The sequence below is a fragment of the Numenius arquata genome, chromosome 19 (genome assembly GCF_964106895.1).
Source record: "Numenius arquata chromosome 19, bNumArq3.hap1.1, whole genome shotgun sequence".
Lineage (NCBI taxonomy): Eukaryota > Metazoa > Chordata > Aves > Charadriiformes > Scolopacidae > Numenius > Numenius arquata.
In genome coordinates this window covers 9091887-9110173 of record NC_133594.1, presented here as the reverse complement: position 1 = coordinate 9110173, position 18287 = coordinate 9091887, and the positions used below count along the sequence as shown (strand labels likewise).

Genomic DNA, 18287 nt, shown 5'->3' with positions numbered 1-18287 from the left:
GTTAGAAATATTCCCTATTTGTGTCATTTTTATATAGGCTTATAAACCGACGGGAAGCATGACTGATCTATTTAAACATACTTGCAAGGTAGAGGTATTATCTTTAGTTAATAATGTCACTAAGCAAAAACCTGAAGTCCAAAACTGGGCAGGTCTGGACTTGTGCTTTTTTTTAAACATTCAAACCCCAGCGTAGCTACACGTTCCTGGGCCCAGCAGCCAGATTTCTCTCGCGGCTACCAAACAATTCCAGTTCTCACCGCAATGCCTTCGCTCACCTCCAACAGAAAACCAGCCGGCTAAACCCGCCTTTGCTGAAAACACACCAATCCATCAGAACAAGTAAATATGCTAAGCAGAAATGGGCCTGAAAAGCTAACTTTTTAAATATTTAATGCGTGAAAACAAATAAGCAACCCTCTATTATTCACTGCTATGCTTCTATTAGACTCTAGATAGTACCTTGAGCTTCTCATAACTTCCCTTTCTTCTCCTGAAAGGAAAAATAACATAAAGCGCTGAATTAATACAAACAGTTGTGACAATTTTACATATATTTTTAACCACAGATTTTTCTGCAGGCGGAATAATTTAGGGATAAGACTACCTCTTAAAAATATAAATTTAGTGGATTTTGTCACATATTTTCCACTTGTTTTCATACTTCATCTAAAAACACCCACCTCTTTTCTTCTTTACCTTAATTTCTTCCCTTTTTTTATTCTTAACCTGAAACCAGTGCCTTTGAACAGTTTTGCAGGGAGCGTACCTTACATCACCCTCATATAGACTGTATCTTGAGATATGTTGGACCAAGTTTATCTAATTCACTTCCCCTGAGGTTCAAAGAGAGGGGAGCAACACATGAGCTTCAGTAGCAGTCAGCCCCAAGGCAACACATTGATTTGCTCCCATACTTATGCCAAAGACGTATTTTCCTTGTTTTTACTATCCTACATTTCCCTATTTCAGTGGGCTTAAGAAATAGTGACCTGTTTGTTCAGCTGTTACAGATGCAATACACTTTTTTAAAGAAATACCTGTACAAATTAAAAATATCATGCTAAAGATGGCAAATTTTACCATAGAGAATCGACCCAAAACAACCTCTTTCTACTCTGTATTTTGAAAGCGAGATTTTCACATTTGCAGATAGAATTATGTGAGGCTGCACTATCAAACCAAGACAAACTGCAGTTCTTTAAGGTTTGAAAAATTAAAAAGCATATACATTAATAAAAGAAACGGCGGCAGAAATGGCGTGTTCCTTCCTCTTATAAAAAGCAGCTACATGTCAAAACACATGTTCCCAAAATAGCAGCGAATATCTCTCTATAAAAAATTAAGGTAGTCCTTGTGGTCCCCTGAGGATCCTTGAAGACTGCCCTTCCTGAAGCACAGAAAAATAGTCGCTGTGATAAAAATAAAACAAAATACCTATTTTCAAAGTCCTGAGCGAGCACAGATGTATCTGAGAACTCCGGTATTGCAGTCAGGATGCTGTAACTTACCAGTGGCCATAATCAAATATACTGAGTAGTTTAGTAACTTACCATCCAAATCAGCAAATCTTGTGCTCTGACTGAAAAAAATCATCTTTGTGCATTTTAAAAAAATATAAACCAGCACTCATTTAAAAAACAAACAGAACAAAACAAAAAACTTGTTTACACGCTTGGGAAGACCTGAGTTCATGGTTCCACATGTGTATCTACTGCAGCAGATAAAGGATCAAATTAACTCTTCCGGAGGGTTGAACTAATGGAAAAAGGAGCTTGTTCTGGGCACTCACGAGAGCGGTGCTGGAGTGCTGAAAAGGGCCAGGAGGAGCATAGTCTGTGCCTGCTCTATGCTTGGCTGCCTGTTCTGATCAGTGTCAAAAAATCAGAGTAGATCAGAAATAAACATCAGAAAAAAATGCTCTTGGTACTGCACCTATCAAGATTCACCCTGGAGATTTGTATTGCAGCCCCACACTTGGGACCACATGCGTGGGACTCTTGCTCATGAACTTGTTCTCAATATAATCTTTCTGCTTCTCAGCTGTTCATCCTTTACTCTGTAACGTACGTGAGTAATTTCTTATTGCTCCAAGACACCAGGCTTCTCTTTTTCCAAGGAGAGATGGGAGCTGTACCCAGAATGACGATGCTGCCAGCAGAGCCATGGCACTCTTCTTATGGCTGCGGCACCAATGCCAGGGATGTTTGTTGACCCACATTCCCTCTGGGTACTTGCTCCTCCTTGGCAAACCAGCAATTCCCATAGGACAAACTCTGGAAAAATCACTTGCTGAGACCAAATATGACTTGCGGGTAGAAGGGAACACCCAGAGCGTGTTGGTACAGAAACACCAAGGGTGACAGGATGGTTTGGATATCAAACCAGCAGAATTCCTTCCCTCCCTCCCACCCTGAAGACTAGCTCAGTCTCCTTGCCTCCTAGCAGAACCTCAGTGCTGGGTGTCACAATGTCCCCCGTGAGCAAGAAAGCACATTCATCCCATCTCTGCACCATCAAGGGCTCCTACACTCGCTACCACAAATTCTCGACAGTAGGGCAGAAAGGATCGTGAGTTAATCCTGGAGGCTGCAGAAGCTGTGCTACAGAGGATGTCAGAGATACACTAAGTGCTTTCTAACTGAATCACGGATCTTATCTGCTAAACTCCACCTCAAAAATAAGGAAGCCCTTTCGCTAACCCTTGTGCTACTAATGGTGAGGGGCGAGCACAAGGAAAGACTCCGCTTCTCGACCACAAACACCAGGAAAGAAAACTGTTGTCAGGGTTTTGCTAAAATGACAAGCCCCGTTCTCACCCCCGAGAATATCCACAACTTTTTTGCTTATGTACTTTGTAGGTTCTCCTTCTTCATTTTTTAAGAACAACATTCCCTTAAACAGCCACATCTTTAAAGACCTAGATTCTGTTTCACAGCCACAAGGAAATCACAGGCTATTGTCACATCGGAGATCAGAGTCTCAGACAGCGGGTGGCTAAAGGCGATAAAAAGGCAAGAAGCAAAAGCAGCGGCTGAACTGAGATCCCGCTCCCAGGTTCAGGCAACGCAAACGCTGGGATCGTCTTCAAGGGATTGTCTTCACTCACAAATGATACTGGCACAAGCAAATTACATCTTCCGACTACAGTCAGGAGGGGAAAAAAAGATAACACAAAGATACTACTCACTAAAGACGATGACACAAACCATAGGAGGACTCTGGTTTCATGGTCCATGGTCAGAACCCCATTTATTAAACATTATAAACTTAGCAATGTACACCATTTCCTATATACAAATCAAGTTTATCAATTTTAAAAAAGTGCCATTTCAAATTAGGTTTTATTTAAAGCACAAGGTAATGGGAATTGCATCTTAACTGCAAGTGAATCAGTTCACAAGTAGCATTGAGAAAACACAGACACATCGACAGGGGCACAAGACACCTTTTAAGTCTTAATGTTGATTTACTGAAAACTTTTGAGGAGAAACATTCAGCTTACTTTATACAAACAGTACGTAGTGCTTCCATCATCTCTATTAAAATTAAGTATACAGTTTAATCCTTTTAAAGCAAGGTACTCTGAAAACTTCTATTTTAAAATATCAACCTATTTACCTATGCCAAACAAAAGGCCCAAATCCTGCAACTGAATCAAGGCAGATAAAAATGGATGCCTGTGTAGACGGGCTGCAGGCACGTGAGCTAAGTGAAAAAAACCAACACTTTTCCAAGGTATCCTACCACAAAAATGAGATGATCTAGCACACAGATCTCTTCAACCAACCATCCAGCCAAGCTAAGGCCTATGAAAAGGTGGATGGACAGTTAAGAAATGTCGTGACCACTATAAACATGTTTAAAATGTAACTGCACAACAGTATAAACACACAAAGGATGTCGGTTATTTCTCTACATGCCACAGTTACTTGTTCTACTCTATGCTACGCTGTAGTTTGCCAATGTTCTGCAAATGCGACCACACCAGGGGACACTATGCGATACTGGATCTGTTCTTGACTGCTTTTGCTCCATTTTGCACCATTAAGGCCAGTCTCCAGGAAGACTGTCGAAGTGACTGAGAAATAAAGTGACACCGAGTGGGAGTTTGGCTGAAAGAAGTTCTGTAGAAGATTAGATAAAGAGAACGTGGGATCAATTCACAGGGACAAGATGTAAGAACAAACTCCTCAAAGGACTTCACTACACACAAACGAAAAGGAAAGAACCAGCCAACAGCTTAAATCCACACTTCTTTGGATTTTTTTCAGCGAGACCAGCGTGGGGGCACTTTTTTTTTTTTCTGCAATATGAACGTGCTACTTCAATCCCATTTAAAGTCAGTACAAATAAAAAAGATAGTAATGAAAAAACCGCTTTATTCTGGCTGCTGGAAACGGAGGCAGAGAAAGCGCTACCAGTATGAAAGAACAGTGCTGAAAATATCCTTGGCGTTTACATTAGGGGCTTCCTACAGCAAACTTAGCTTTGTTCTATTGCACAAAAATTGTAAATGAAAAGAGAAGTTCACAGAAATGTAACATTTTAGAAACCACTTTTGAGAAAAGGAAAGTTAAGGGCACTCAATTCAAGAAAGTTCATTCAGGAAACCAAAAAAAGCCATTTCTGGGGTAACTGCAGGGCATCAAAGTTAGACTTGAGAATAGCGAGGAATTGTTTCAGCCTTGCAGGCCCAGCAGTACGTAAATCTAGTGAAATCCACAGAAATCACCTTGTCCCAACAGACACGCTCCTTCACTTTTCCTCAAACTGCAATTGTGCTTGGAATCATCCGCTAGCAGGAGGTTTCTGGGATTCCAAAGGTACTTTCAGCAGCTGCTGAGATCTTTTTTAACCACAGGATGTGCAGACAGACAGATCCACTTCATTTACCTGGATTTGCATTTGTATCTTCAAGGAGGGATCTCTCCCCCTCCAGCCACGCTGACTTCCTTGGAGTTCCACCAGCTGAACTCCCCCAACAGTCCTCGGGTGGGAGAACCGAGACCCCAGAGTAAAACCACAGCACGGGATTGTCCTAAGGCAGCTCGAATGTGAACAGATGTCGGATAATCTGCTTTGAAAGTCTAGCACAGCTATTAAATGCTGTGTTTTCCTCGGATCTCTTAACAGATTGCCAGATATATTCTGCACGCAAACAGGTTTCCTTTTGATGTATGATTAGAGGCCTCATAATTTAAAGCGTGATTAGCCAGTATCTTATCTACAGTAACCACAGCATCCTGTAGTAATGCAAGCCCTAAAAATCATTATAAAAAATATTTCCTTAGAGCACTTTAAATAATTTACAAAATTCTACAAAAACTATGTATGTTTATCATGATATCCCTGTTAAATAGAAGCATTTTTCACATTAGTGTGTATATGATATACAGGTATCAGTGTCTCCCACTGTCTCTCCTTTCACCTCTCAAGTTTTATAAAGGTAATTACAATGATAGTTATTTTCTAAAAAGACGGTTACTGTAAAAAAAAAAAAAGTGTACTTACATATTTGAAACCTTTCTTGTCAAGAGGGAATCTGGGCAGTCCCCTGCAGGTACGTCAGTAAGTTTTGCACAGGTTTTGTCTAAAACTTCCTGCCCTTGGCCCATTTCACAAGCCATTTCCCTATTCTGCAGGACAGGTATTTTTCCTTCCAAACTGGAGCTGGATCCCTGAATTTCTTCCTGCCTCTCACTTTCCTGGCAGATTACTTTTTCTTTCTTAATGCACACCTGCACACTGTTATCCATACATGCTCCTCCACTAGTTTTATCCACTGCTACTGCTGGCACGTTTAGTTCCCGCAGTGGGCAACCTAAACTTGGATCTGGGCTCCTGTCCTGCTGGTGGTCCTCTCCCTTGGTGCCTGCCTGTGCCCTCTGCTGGGATGTGTCTCTGCTAACGTTATCTGCTTTTACCACTGCCATACAGTGCTCAGGGCGTGGGGGATCTAAATTTGGATTGGCCCAGCTGCCTTTGTGGATATCTCCTTCCCCGATCCACATCTGTGTGTTCTCAGCTTTGGATGTTTCTCTGCAAACCTTATCTGCTTTTACTGCTGCTGCGCTCGGCTCCTGCGAGGGGAGACTCGAGCGTGAATCTGACCGGTCTCCTGGAGCATCAGCCTCTCTGCAACCCTCTGCTTCCTCTTTGATACACACAGGAGCAGCCTCCAGTCTTTCACAGGTTTGGGGACTTGACGCCTCCACAGTGAGCTTCTGAGAAGAGCTGGGTTCTTTTATTGCTGCCGTACACTCCCCACTAAATTCACCTTTCGGCAAGGGGGCTCCTCTTCCCTGGTGAAGTACGTCTGTGTCTTGGGAAGCTACCTCTGCTCCTAACGCACTGCTCTGGGCGAGCAAACGCTCTGCTTTCTGCCTTTTGTTCAAAAGCATGGATTTCTTCCTGTCCCGAGCATATTTCAGACCTGCAATAAATTTACTCGAAATTTTTAGGTGAAAGGTGTTCTTTCTTTTAGATCTCGACTTGGTATTCATTACCTTTTGTACTTTACAACCTTCATTTTTGCTGGTTTTAGGTGGAAGCAGTTTCTGCGCGGGCTCTGTGTTGGGGACATCCTTTTTACCTGCTGCATTGTCCGATAACTCAGCAGCAGCAATACCTTTAACCGCCGTCACTCCTTGCTTAGCTTTTGGCTGACCAGTAGTATGAAGATTAACATTCTCTGCTGAGGAAGCAGCTTTCCCGCTGCCCTGTAACATTGCACTTTTCCCTTCTGTTCTCTCAGAGTTCTTCGACTCCTCACTTTGCTGAGATACCTCAGTCTTTTCACTTTGACCCAGCACCGGGTCAATCTCATTTTCCACCAGCTGTTGCTTTGCTTTTCCTTTATTAGCACTTTGTTTGGTCACGTTCAACAGGTCCAGAGTCGCATCATCTTTTTGTACCTCTGAATTGCTTGCAGAGTCTTTAGCTTTTTCTGCCAAAAACTTCCTAATTTCTTGTTCGATGCTGTCATCGCTGTCCACTGAACTGCTGTCGTCAGCGTCTGACGCAGCTGTGAAAGTACATTTCCTATTTTTAGCTACCCGCAGGTTATTCTGGTTTGAAGTTGGTTTAGGTTTATATCCTGTTTTAAGCTGTAAGTTGAACTCCAAGCTCTTCATGGTTTCTGTTTTATCAGCAGCAAGTTTGTCAGGGGGATTTCTGATTGCCGTCTCTTTCACAGCTTTTCTAGGTTTTGAGAGGCAGCTTTTCAGTAGCTCGGGATTTTTACATTTCCACTCATTTTGTTGGAGGCCACTAAATTCATCTAGCAGCTGAGTTTCTGCCTCGCTAAATCTGACTCTCTTCTTGCACTGAGCTTTCTGGTCCTTGGACTTCTTCTTTAATTTTCTTTTAGACCGTAAAAGGTCCTTAATAGCACTATCAAGGTCCTCATCACTATCCAGAGAACTGCTCTCATCATCCGAACCATCCCTCTCCTGACTTAGGATGGTATTTTTTGTAAGTTTTCTTGCGCTACTTTGAACCTGCATAAAAGGGTTTACGGAGTCCAAGGCCACACATCTGCCAACAGATCCAGATAATGCGGAAGACACCAGTTGTGGCTGCCCAGTCTCTTTGCCACTGAGCCTTGAAGCATCACAGAGTTCCGCTGGGCTGCCCAGGACACACCCCTCTTGGAGCACAGGAAATTTGGAATAATTACCTGGCTGGAAAAGTCCTGTCTCTGTCTGTTCAGCTGGTTTCGATGCACCTTGTTTCACTATTCTGCCTTCCCTTTTAAGTCTCCTTTTACGACTCAGTGAGAGCTTCAGAGATTTGGGAAGAGAAGGCTCAAGGGTACCGCTGAGGCTTTTTTGATCAGAAGGCAAAGGCATCTGGATTGAGTGTGACAGGTTGGGTGGCTTTGTTCCGAGGCTTTCCGACTGTGCTTTCAGAGCCAAAAAAGCCCTGATTTCTTGCTCTATACTATCATCACTGTCCACGAGGCTGCTGTCACTTTCGCAATGGGAGGACGAGAGAAGCTGGGGAGAAAAGAAAGAGTCAGCAGCGAGGGATTTGTTGTCAGTTCCCATTTGGGATGGCATGATTGTTTTGGAAATATCAAGGATAGCTTCTGCACACATGAGCTCTGCAGATGTGTCTGCTCTGCAAGAGGCCTGCAACGTGAGCTCACAAGCAGCAATCTTGTTTTCTGGAGGTGCAAAATGTTTGGCTTTTTTCAGTGGTTTAAACAGCTTGTTGAATTCGTTGCTGGTGCTTTCCAATTCCATTGGCTTTGAATTAATTTCTTTTCTCTTGTTGCTTATAGGGCTTTTATGGATTTCTGGTGAGGCACTTTTTGTTGAGCTAATAGTCAAGCTGGCAGAAATGTCCGCCATCCCCTTTGTGTCAAACTGTTCCCTCTGCAAAGGGACACAGTCCGTCGTGCGACCTGCCTCTTTCCTGATTTTCTCCAGCTGATAAAGCTGAATGGCTTCTTCAATGCCATCGTCGCTACTGGAGTCAGACGCGTGCACGCTCTCCTTGGTAAGTGCTCCCCTCGTCTCCCAGTAATTAGCTCCACTTTCTTCATTTTGCTCCACTAGCCAGGGCTGGCTGGCAGTGGCCATTTCCAGGTACGCTTGGTTCACTTGGCTGAAGTCGCGAGGCTCTCCTTGGATTTTAGACTGCGAGTTCTTGGACTGCATGCTGGTTTTCTGGAGCTTGGGGTGGTGTCTCAAGAGCAGCGCATCGCAACCTCGCTTTATAGCACCACAGTTTGCTTTGTTTGTCGTTTCTTTGTTGCATTTTAGGACAGCTCTCACATGGGAATCTTTTTTATCCTTCCCGATTACACATTTACTAATTTCTTGCTGTTTCTTCTCATTCAAGAACTGCACTATTTCAGCTTGTATGCTTTGTTCAAAAGAGTCGTCGCTGCTGATGCTCTGAGGAGAAGGCGGCTGTAGCCTTTTACCAATTCCCAGGTGGTCAGACAGGTACTCTTCCGAGAGCATCTCAGCTTTAAATTTCACAGGGAGAAGGCTACCAGCCATTTCGTTCTGGGAGAATTCTCTCTTAAACCTTTTGTCTCTGCTTATATTTTCAGAACACTCTGCATTCCTTTGCAAGGACTGGTCACTTTTGCTTTTTGCTTTCAAGTACTCTTGAATGGCTTCCTCTATACCTCGGTCAACGGAATCATCGCTATCGGAATCGAGCAAGAGTGTCCCAAACCCCACATTCTCCTCTGCTTCAGCATCATCCAAATCAGCAGGGCAACCACATTTGGGATATTGCGGATGCTTCTGTAGCAACGCTGTATTAGATGCGACTCTGTTACTACTGCCCTTTTCTCCCTTTGGTTTCTTCTGCATAATACAATCATACTCATTGTTCATACCCAGGGGAGACTCTTGGCTTTGCAGGTTGTTTATGATCATCTGAACTTTTGCGCTTACAGAGGTTCTCGTGACGTCCCCTTCAGATTCGGAGAAGCAAACGGGGTATCTACAATTCCTTGCTGGTCCAAAGGACTCCCATTTCGTCTGAAGAGCTACCAAAGGAGAAGCATTCATAAGGAACATTCTAGCAGAGAACAGCAAAGTCCACAATGGAACAGTTCTTCAGACTGATCTCTCTTCCATCCTACAAATAAAAAAAAGGGGAAAATATTTTTTATTATCATCTAGAAGTTCAATGTAATAATATTGGTAACGTAAATTGTGAATTATTAACACTCAGACTTACTGTGCCAGATAATCACAAGAATTACTCCTCAACATCACTTTAACAGGTAAATCGGTCACTTGTGCCATTAAGGATAAGACCGAGCACTCATCCTTGGTGGTTTTCAGCATTTTCTGGCACAACCATAATCTCATTCATGTAATTACCTTCACTTCCTAAACTCTTCCTGCCCTTTTCATCGAAGGTCACACTCTGTTTTGCACCCGCTCCTAAATAACCAGGTATTTCAAAACACACAAAGAATCACTCTGATGACACTTCAGTGCACAGACGTGTGCAATCCCCTTCTGCACTAAGATCACCTGAATACTTTTGCAATGAACTTTGTGGCAAGAGAGAAGGAACAATTTTAAGGGAATCTTTCATAACAAAGTGGAATTGGTGGGAGTGGAGAACCCTGCAAAATGTTCTGCTCCCTGTGTTTCCTTTGGCATAATTGCCCTTTTTAAAGAACGCCCGCCACGCAGAGCTCAGCTTTTCAGTTTTACAATGAAAACAATGCTGGCTGTGTCCATGGGCGGATGTGGAGCAAGCTTGTCCATGGTCTGAGATGGTGGAACACAAACCAGCTCTTATCCAAAGCGCAGAGTAACTCTGTTAGCATCATGCCTGAACTCACAAACTAGCCCGAGACAGCTTTTACTAGTTCTGGCTTGACATTAAACACACACAACTGAGGGACCTGGGGCAGCTCAAAAAGAAGGAAAGGGAGCTTATTTCTTCCTGAAACATACTATACAGCAATAACCCTGAGACATCAAGCATTCTGGCATCATTGCAGGGTAAAAGCTCTCGGTAAACACAAATCTTTTGGAGTTTGCAAAAGTAGGATGAAGATTGTGAACTATTCTTTGTATTTTAGTAGAAAACCCAGAGAGAATGAAGCCCTGTTTCCCAGAATAGTGGAAAATGCCATCCAGAAAATGCCAGATAACACCCCGAAGAGTTCACAACTTCCACGTGGTCCCATGAGGGCTGAAGGTCTCCCCTGCAGCATCACTTGGTGGGATGAAAGCAGTGTCTGGCTGACATGAAGCATACAGCAACCCCGACAAGAAGCTACAGCAGCTGAGTGGTTCTTCAAGCCCAATTCGCAGTGTCCCACACAAACCCAGTGAGCCCCAACTGCAGGGTGGTCCCAGACTCAACCAACCTACAGACACGCTGCTGCCTCGGAAGCCTCTCCCACCTTGCCCTTGTCAATTATTCTCTAGTCCTGGTTTCAAATTAATCAGTGACAACAAAAATTTTAAAGAATTAATGGTTCTGAGCTCTTTAAAACTTATATTTATTTGCTACAGAGAATGAGATAACAGACAACGAGGGAAGACAATTCTTTATCACTTTTAGAAAGAGCACGGTGCTCCAACAAAGAACATCGTATAACACAACAAAGTGCTTTGGTCAGAGTTATTCTGGGACCTGTGCTCAGGGAGCAGTTTTATTGCCATCTTGTTAGTAGACTAGAACGTTCTTGAAATCTTATTGCCCAAGGCAGGGTCAGCCTGAACCTGCCTTACACGACGCCTGCAGAGCGGTCAGCTCAGAACACACCACTGATAATGCTTTTGCCTCTTCTTTTGCTCGTTCTCTGCCACAGAACATCTTAGCAGAATACATTTTAACCCAAGGTCTGGGCAGCCGTTTCTGACTTTTTTTTCCCTCAGCGGTGACGACTTTCAAAACATCGTTCCTGCAGAATTCAAAGTTTTAAGCGCAGCAATCAAGAACATCCCTCCTCGCTAGCTGGTACCTGCAGCAACCCCACACACACTGTTTAAACTTCCACTTTTCAGTGAATTGAAGACAGTTTAGTCTGATTTCTGCTAATAATAAAGGACAGCGCTCCCGACCGGGCGTTTATTCGGCCATGAACTAACCGGGGAAGCACCAACCAGCCCGACACGACGCGGGTCTGAACCCCAACTTTAGAAACATGTGAATGAACACACCGATTTCTAAAGCTGCCCCCAACACATTCACTAGGGCGAACATAAATTAAAAACATTTTTCCTCGGAATAGGCAGCTAAGGATCAAAAAGACAGAAATTAGCATACCTAATTATCTTTGAAGAAACGCAATTAACACACTTAAGCTCCCAGCTTCATTAAAAAAAAAAACACAACCCAAACTTATTTCCTATTAACCTCTTTCCACAGTTTCCAGGAAAGGGGCAGGTGCCTTCACTACAACACACTGGGATTGCTGTCACCCTGCGAGGATGACAGGGGGTGGGATGAACCTTCCCGCCCCAGCACCATCCCAGGCCGGGGCACCCACCCTGGGGTGTGGGGGGGCACCCATGGGGGGGGGGGCGTAAGGGGGCACCCAGGGACACCTGGAGGCTGTGTGAGGGGGGACGTGAGGGGAGACAAACCACGGGATGCCCACAGAGGGTGTGAGGGGACACTCACCTGGGGGACACCCACAAAGGGTGTGCGACGGGACATGAGGGGACACCCACCTTGGGGGCACCCACAGAGGGGCTTTGAGGAGACACCCACCCGGGGGGCACCCACAGAGGGGCTGTGAGAGGACACGAGGGGACAACCCCCCATGGGACACCCACAGAGGGTCTGTGAGGGGACACCCACCTGGGGAGCGTCCACAGAAGGTGTGTGAGGGGATACATGAGGACACCCACCTGGGAGACACCTACAGGGGATGCGTGTGGGGGATACTAACGGACAGCCAGCCGGGGGGCACCCACAGGGTGAGTGTGAGGGGACACCCCCCCGGGAGGCACTTACAGAGGGTCTGTGAGGGGACACGAGGGGACACCCCACCGAGGGGCGCCCACAGAGGGCCTGTGAGGGGACATGAGGCGACAACCCCCGGGGGGGCACCCACAGAGGGTCTATGAGGGGACACCCACCCGACGGAGACGCCCGGAGGCGGCGTACGCGGTGCCCCCGCCGCGGGGCGCTCCGCCCGCTGCCCGCGGCCGGCCGGGCCCTGCCCGCGCCGCCATGGCTTCCCCTTCCCGCCTTCCACCGCCCTCGCCCGGCCGCGCCGGGCCCGGACCTGGGCCTCGGCCTCAGCTCTTCAGCCTCGGCGGGGCCCCACCGCCCCGCCCCGCCCGCCCCCCCGGCGCTCACCTGCCGCCGCCGCCGCCGCGGGGGGAGGCCGAGAGGGGCTGCCGGTGGCGGTGGTGGTTGGGGGCGGCCGGCCCGGGCTCGCCGCTCCGCCGGGCTCCGCTCCACCGCTGCCCGCCGCGCTGGTGCAGGCAGGGGCGGGCGGCGCTTCCTTCCCTGCCCCCGGGGAGCGGGAGGCATGCGCCGCAGGGCTCCGCCGGGGAGGCGGGGGCGACCGACCGGCTATCGGCGGCCGCCGGCTTCTGCCCGCGGGAGCGGCGGGGCGGGGAGGGGCCGGGCCGGGCCGGGCCGACCCGCCGCCGGGGCACAAAGACAGGCGCGGCCGCCCCGGGGCCTTCCCGGAGCGGAGGGAGGCTGGAGCCCGTTCAACGATCGGTAGCGGAAGGTCCGCTGGGGATGGAGGACGAACACCTCGGCGGCCCAGTGCAGTTTTGGGGGGGGCGGTTTGCAGACCCCGGGCAAGATTTGGGCCCCAAACCCCCATCCTGCAAACGCTGAGCGGCTCTGTCCCGGCAGGGACTTTGAAAACACGCTTTGCCGGGTGTTTTTCACCGTTTACTTTTGAGACAAGGCGAGTCCAATGCACGGGAGGAGAGTAGTTCCTCACGCTCCTTTCAGGGGTGCAACAGGGGCTGCCAAAGGTGGGGAAAACTCAAAACGCGGGCAAAACGCACCAATGGTTGCCCCAAACCCAAAGTTTGGGGATGCAGAACTAGAACTGGGGTTAAGGGAGCTGAGGCCTGTTTTTTTTTCAGAAGCTGGAGGGGTTGGTGCTTTGGCTCCTGGAATTACCAGGGTGTTGGAGATTCCACGTAGAGAAACAGCGAAGTTTTAGTGCTCCGTTTCTTCTTGGCGAGCATGTTTTCCCCAAGGATATGCTGCCAGCTTTGTCCTGTGGTCCTTGTGCTTCCAGGCTCCTTTCGGGACACCCGTTTCAACCTGCTCATTCACTGAACAGCACAGAGTGACTCATAACTCTCGGTTTGTAAACCTTCCCAAGCATTTCCAGTCTTAGTTTCTGGCAGATGAAAACCTGGTGCCTCAACCCAAAGTACTGCCTATTTTCACTTTGCCAGTGCATTTTTTTTTTTTTTTCCCCATGGTGCTTGAACACCTGTGATGTTACAGAGGAAACCAGCATCTTTTGGCTGGGTGTTGCCAGAATCGCAGGGAAAATGCTCAGATGAGGAAGTGTCAAGTGAAAAGCAATAGGGAACAGCAGGTATGAAGGGTCCCAGGCTGAAAAATGGGGTGACAGCTCGTGACAGTGCAGACCGGGCACCATACTGACACCCCACTGGGCTCCTCTGCTGTAAGGAGGATTGTTGCCAGAGCACGAGAATGTGGTGGATGGCAGAATCAGGCCTGTTACCCTTAATAGGTGCATCACATACAATTAATCATCTTCTGTGTCACTTTTCCAGAGGAGCATCATGAAGATCCTCTGAGGGTTGGAGCCCCTCTGCTGTGAGGACAGGCTGAGAGAGTTGGGGGTGTTCAGCCTGGAGAAGAGAAGGCTCCAGGGAGACCTTAGAGCACCTTCCACTCCCTGAAGGGACTCCAGGAAAGCTGGGGAGGGACTCTTGATCAAGGAAGGGAGCCACAGGACAAGGGGGAATGGTTTTAAACTGAAAGAGGGGAGGTTGAGATGAGCTCTCAGGAAGAAATTCTTTGCTGTGAGGGTGGTGAGACCCTGGCCCAGGTTGCCCAGAGAAGCTGTGGCTGCTCCATCCCTGGCCAGGTTGGACGGGGCTTGGAGCAATCTGGTGTAGTTGAAGATGTCCCTGCCCAGGGCGGGGAATTGGAACTGGATGTCTTTAAGGTCCCTTTCAATTCTAACCATTCTATGATTTGTTCAAAGCTCCAGACACTTTGCTTGACTGATGTTGCCGTTTCTGCTGCAACTTTGACAACACGTCACAGCACCGCAGCGCAGCTTGGAAAAAGTTTAACTCAAGAATTAGAGGGCAGTTTCCCAGTGCACTATTGAACACCGGTGAGAATTTAGCCAGGCTCTGAGGTGAATCCATTCTGTCCTTGCAGAAAGAAGGTGCTGCTGGAGCTGGCAACGTGGCTAGACTAAATCTGCCCTGTCCCTATCCCCGGTATTGGTGCAGGGCACGTGCCGGACGCTGTGGCTCTGAGCTGCAAGGCTCTTCAGATGTTTTTTGTGCCTGCTCTGTGGCAACACATCGCAAGATGTGGGTCTGACCTATGCCGAGTGCTCTGGAACAGATTTCCACCTGCCTTCACCCCAGAGATGCTTGTTTTGGGAGCACACCTATTTTTATTCCCTGAGGAATTGTACCCTTTCCTGGACTCCAACCTCGCGTCCTAATTTTTTCTTTTTCCAGGAGTCTGCTACCCACCAAACCAGGTCTGACCCTGGGGGTGTGGGACAGGAACATGTTTAAAACTGTCAGACACAGTTATAGGCTCATACTAATTTATCTCCTGCTCTTACAATAGATAAAACAGAGCCAATAAGACATTTTGCCTGTGTGTTCTTGTCCCTGGGATATGTGATATGCTTTTATATTCCGAAATGGCTCGCTTGAACAAGGCTGCTGAAAACAGCACAGCCAGCATCTGTGTGCAGAAGGAAACAATGAACTTGCTTTTCCTGAGCTGCAGAATTGCAGCCCGGAGGTGAGGAAACTTTGCTCCTTTCACCATGTTCCTCCTAATGCCACTCCAGAGGAAAGAAAGGGCTCTTGTGTTCATGTATCCTCTCGGGCCAAGTCAATTTACATGTGAATGCACTTTAAAAATAAAATGAAAGTCAAAGCTATGGCCAGGAGCCTGATAAATGTTCTTGTGCACATGCGGTTGCTTGGAAGGGGGAGGCTGGCTGCTGCCGGAGAGCTCGGAGGGGGCATTTTATGGCTCTGCAGAGCAGGTTGCCTCCATGTGCAGCCTTCGACTTGAAAAGAGAGCAGAGCCTCTCCCCAAGGTCCCATTAGGGATGATTTGTCTTCCTGATCCCTGATCTTTGCGGAAATGAGAGCAGTGGTCCCCGGCCCCGTGTCCCTGCTGGACGGATGACAAAGTCACGAGCGCTAATTGGACCCCTTGTTAGGATGGTCGGGATGGCAGGGAAACATTCATGTTTTCACAATGAAACATCTTCCCCGACCTCAGGATCTGCTCATCCCATTTGCAGCTTATTGCGGGGGGTAGGAACAGGCGCTCATTATAGGTGGCTCTGGGTACATTAGAGGCAAAAGCTGCTGGGGGTTATCAGAGGCTGAAACTGTGGCTCAGGTGATGGTTTTTTTTTTTTTTTCTCTCCAGCAAGAAAAAGGACAAGATTAAAAACAAAATAGTAGGAATAAAAGGCCTCACCTTGCAGATCTTCTTGTTGTCAGGTCACCTGTGGCTTCGTGGCCAATTACAGCTCCTATGTGCAGCCGTGTTAAAACACCAGGCATTTCTGCTGTGCTGTTGTTTCGTTGGGAATATGAGTCACACCTGGTGCTGGCTGAGGGCAGGACACGTGGGAAGTCCATTGCCTCAGGTTCTGCAAACCCTTTCCTCTGCTGGTGGCAGTTTTGCATTCCCCAAGCACGTCTTTGGGGCAAAACCAATCCGTAAAAGTGAAATCCTGTTGTGACCATTGAGTTTTAGGTGGAATTTGCTCGTGCCATGAGCTGCAGTGAGTGCTGGGCACATTCTGGGTGGCAGCAGGTCTTGTGGAGCAGCAGGTCATGGTGGTGGCCCTGCTCCTACGTCCTCCTACCTCCATCAACTCCTCCGGTCTGATCGCAGGTGACGTATTAGATGGAGTGTAACTGGATCATGTAGTAACATGGGAAATTGAAGAGTTTAGTTGTTATTTAATAAATGCCAAGGAGACTCATGAGGCCTTGAAGTTATAAGAGAAAGATCCAATTTAGAAAAAAGGGAACAGAGATGCCTGAGAAGGCTGCCAGTGAACAGCGCTGGATATTGAACATTTCTATTCACCCTCTGAATGGAGCGGGGATGGTGTGAGCTTCCTTACAGCAGGGCTGGGTGCTGCCCAGGGAAGCGGTGTCTGGGGCAGGAGGAGGTCATAGAATCACAGAATGGTTAGAGTTGGAAGGGACCTTAAAGATCATCGAGTTCCAATCCCCCTGCCATGGGCAGGGACACCTCCACTAGAGCAGGTTGCTCAAAGCCCCATCCAGCCTGGCCTTAAACACTTCCAGGGATGGGGCAGCCACAACCTCCCTGGGCAACCTGTTCCAGTGCCTCATCACCCTCACAGTAAAGAATTTCCTCCTAATATCTAATCTAAATCTCCCCTCTTCCAATTTAAAACCGTTACCCCTTGTCCTGTCGCTACGTTTCCTGACAAAGAGTCCCTCTCCAGCTCTCCTGTAGGCTCCCTTCAGATATTGGAAGGCTGCTATGAGGTCTCCCCGGAGCCTTCTCTTCTCCAGGCTGAACAACCCCAGCTCTCTCAGACTGTCAGGTCCAGGGACAGAAAGAGGTCCAAGGGGCAGGAGGAGGTCCAGGGGCAGGAGGCGGCCCGGGGGTGGTTCTCAGTGGAGCTCGGTCCCATGAAACTCCACTGTGTCTTGCCTTAGAAAACATCTTTGCTGTAAATCGCCTCTGGATGCCAGATTTTTTTCAGAAAAGAGACCCACCAGCTCCATGAAATGCATCCAGTGGAAAGAATAGCACAGAGGCACAGTTACGGAATACACTTAATGTTTTTGAGTCAAATCCTGGTTAACTTCCCGTTCATTACTGACCGTTATACAAAATGTAGCTGCAACCGTCTGGTTTTGAAGGCATCCCTTTTCCGTAGCAACTCCCAGTGTGTCTGGCATGAGAATACAACCTGAGAAATACAATTTAGCGCCAATTGGTTTGATTGCAACCCTGACCTTTTCTTGCTGTCGTATGGCAGAGACCTGTAAAACTGCGAAGGAAATGATGGCACCTCTCTCCTACTCTGTACCTGGAACCTTTTAACAGTTTTCATACAGCTCATTCCTATCTAGGTTAAATTATAAGTTTTTCATGTTTACAAACATGGAATTGTGCCGTATGGGCTCTTAAGAGTTTTCTTTACGCAAGTCTTCCCTTTCTGTCCAGCTCTGTGGGCTTTGCTGTGAGACAACACTGTCTATATTCCCATGAGGAATATTTCCAACCAGATCCTGTTCTTGTCACGATTCTTCTTGTGCCCATTAGGTGTCAGACTCTTATCGGCACAGTTTCTTCCAGTTTCTGGGGCTTCGCAGAGAAGAGAGGAAGAGTATGAGAAGTCAAGAGCCAGTGTGGCTTGTCTAGGGTCATGGTGACCCATGCTCGCCTATGGGTCCTGGGTGGTGTGGTGCTCATTGGGCCACCAAATAGGGACTTTTTGCTAGCCCAGGCTTTACCAGCTGTGGTTCTTCTGAAGCCAGCTCATCCCAGGGTTGCAGGCTGAGCATTCACAGGTGGCAGCTCCTGCCCCAATATTGCAGGGTTTTGCAGTGTCTTTATTTTTT

The 18287-nt window shown here is 47.4% G+C and overlaps 1 protein-coding gene across 1 annotated transcript; it reads right to left on the bottom strand.

Moving 5' to 3' along the window:
* Positions 1-4365: 4365 nt before the first annotated feature.
* PPP1R26 (protein phosphatase 1 regulatory subunit 26) lies at positions 4366-9545 on the bottom strand. The gene has a single exon (XM_074161243.1). The coding sequence runs from the start codon at positions 9543-9545 to the stop codon at positions 5511-5513; it is 4035 nt and encodes a 1344-aa protein (XP_074017344.1). The 3' UTR covers positions 4366-5510.
* Between the last annotated feature and the right edge of the window lie 8742 nt (positions 9546-18287).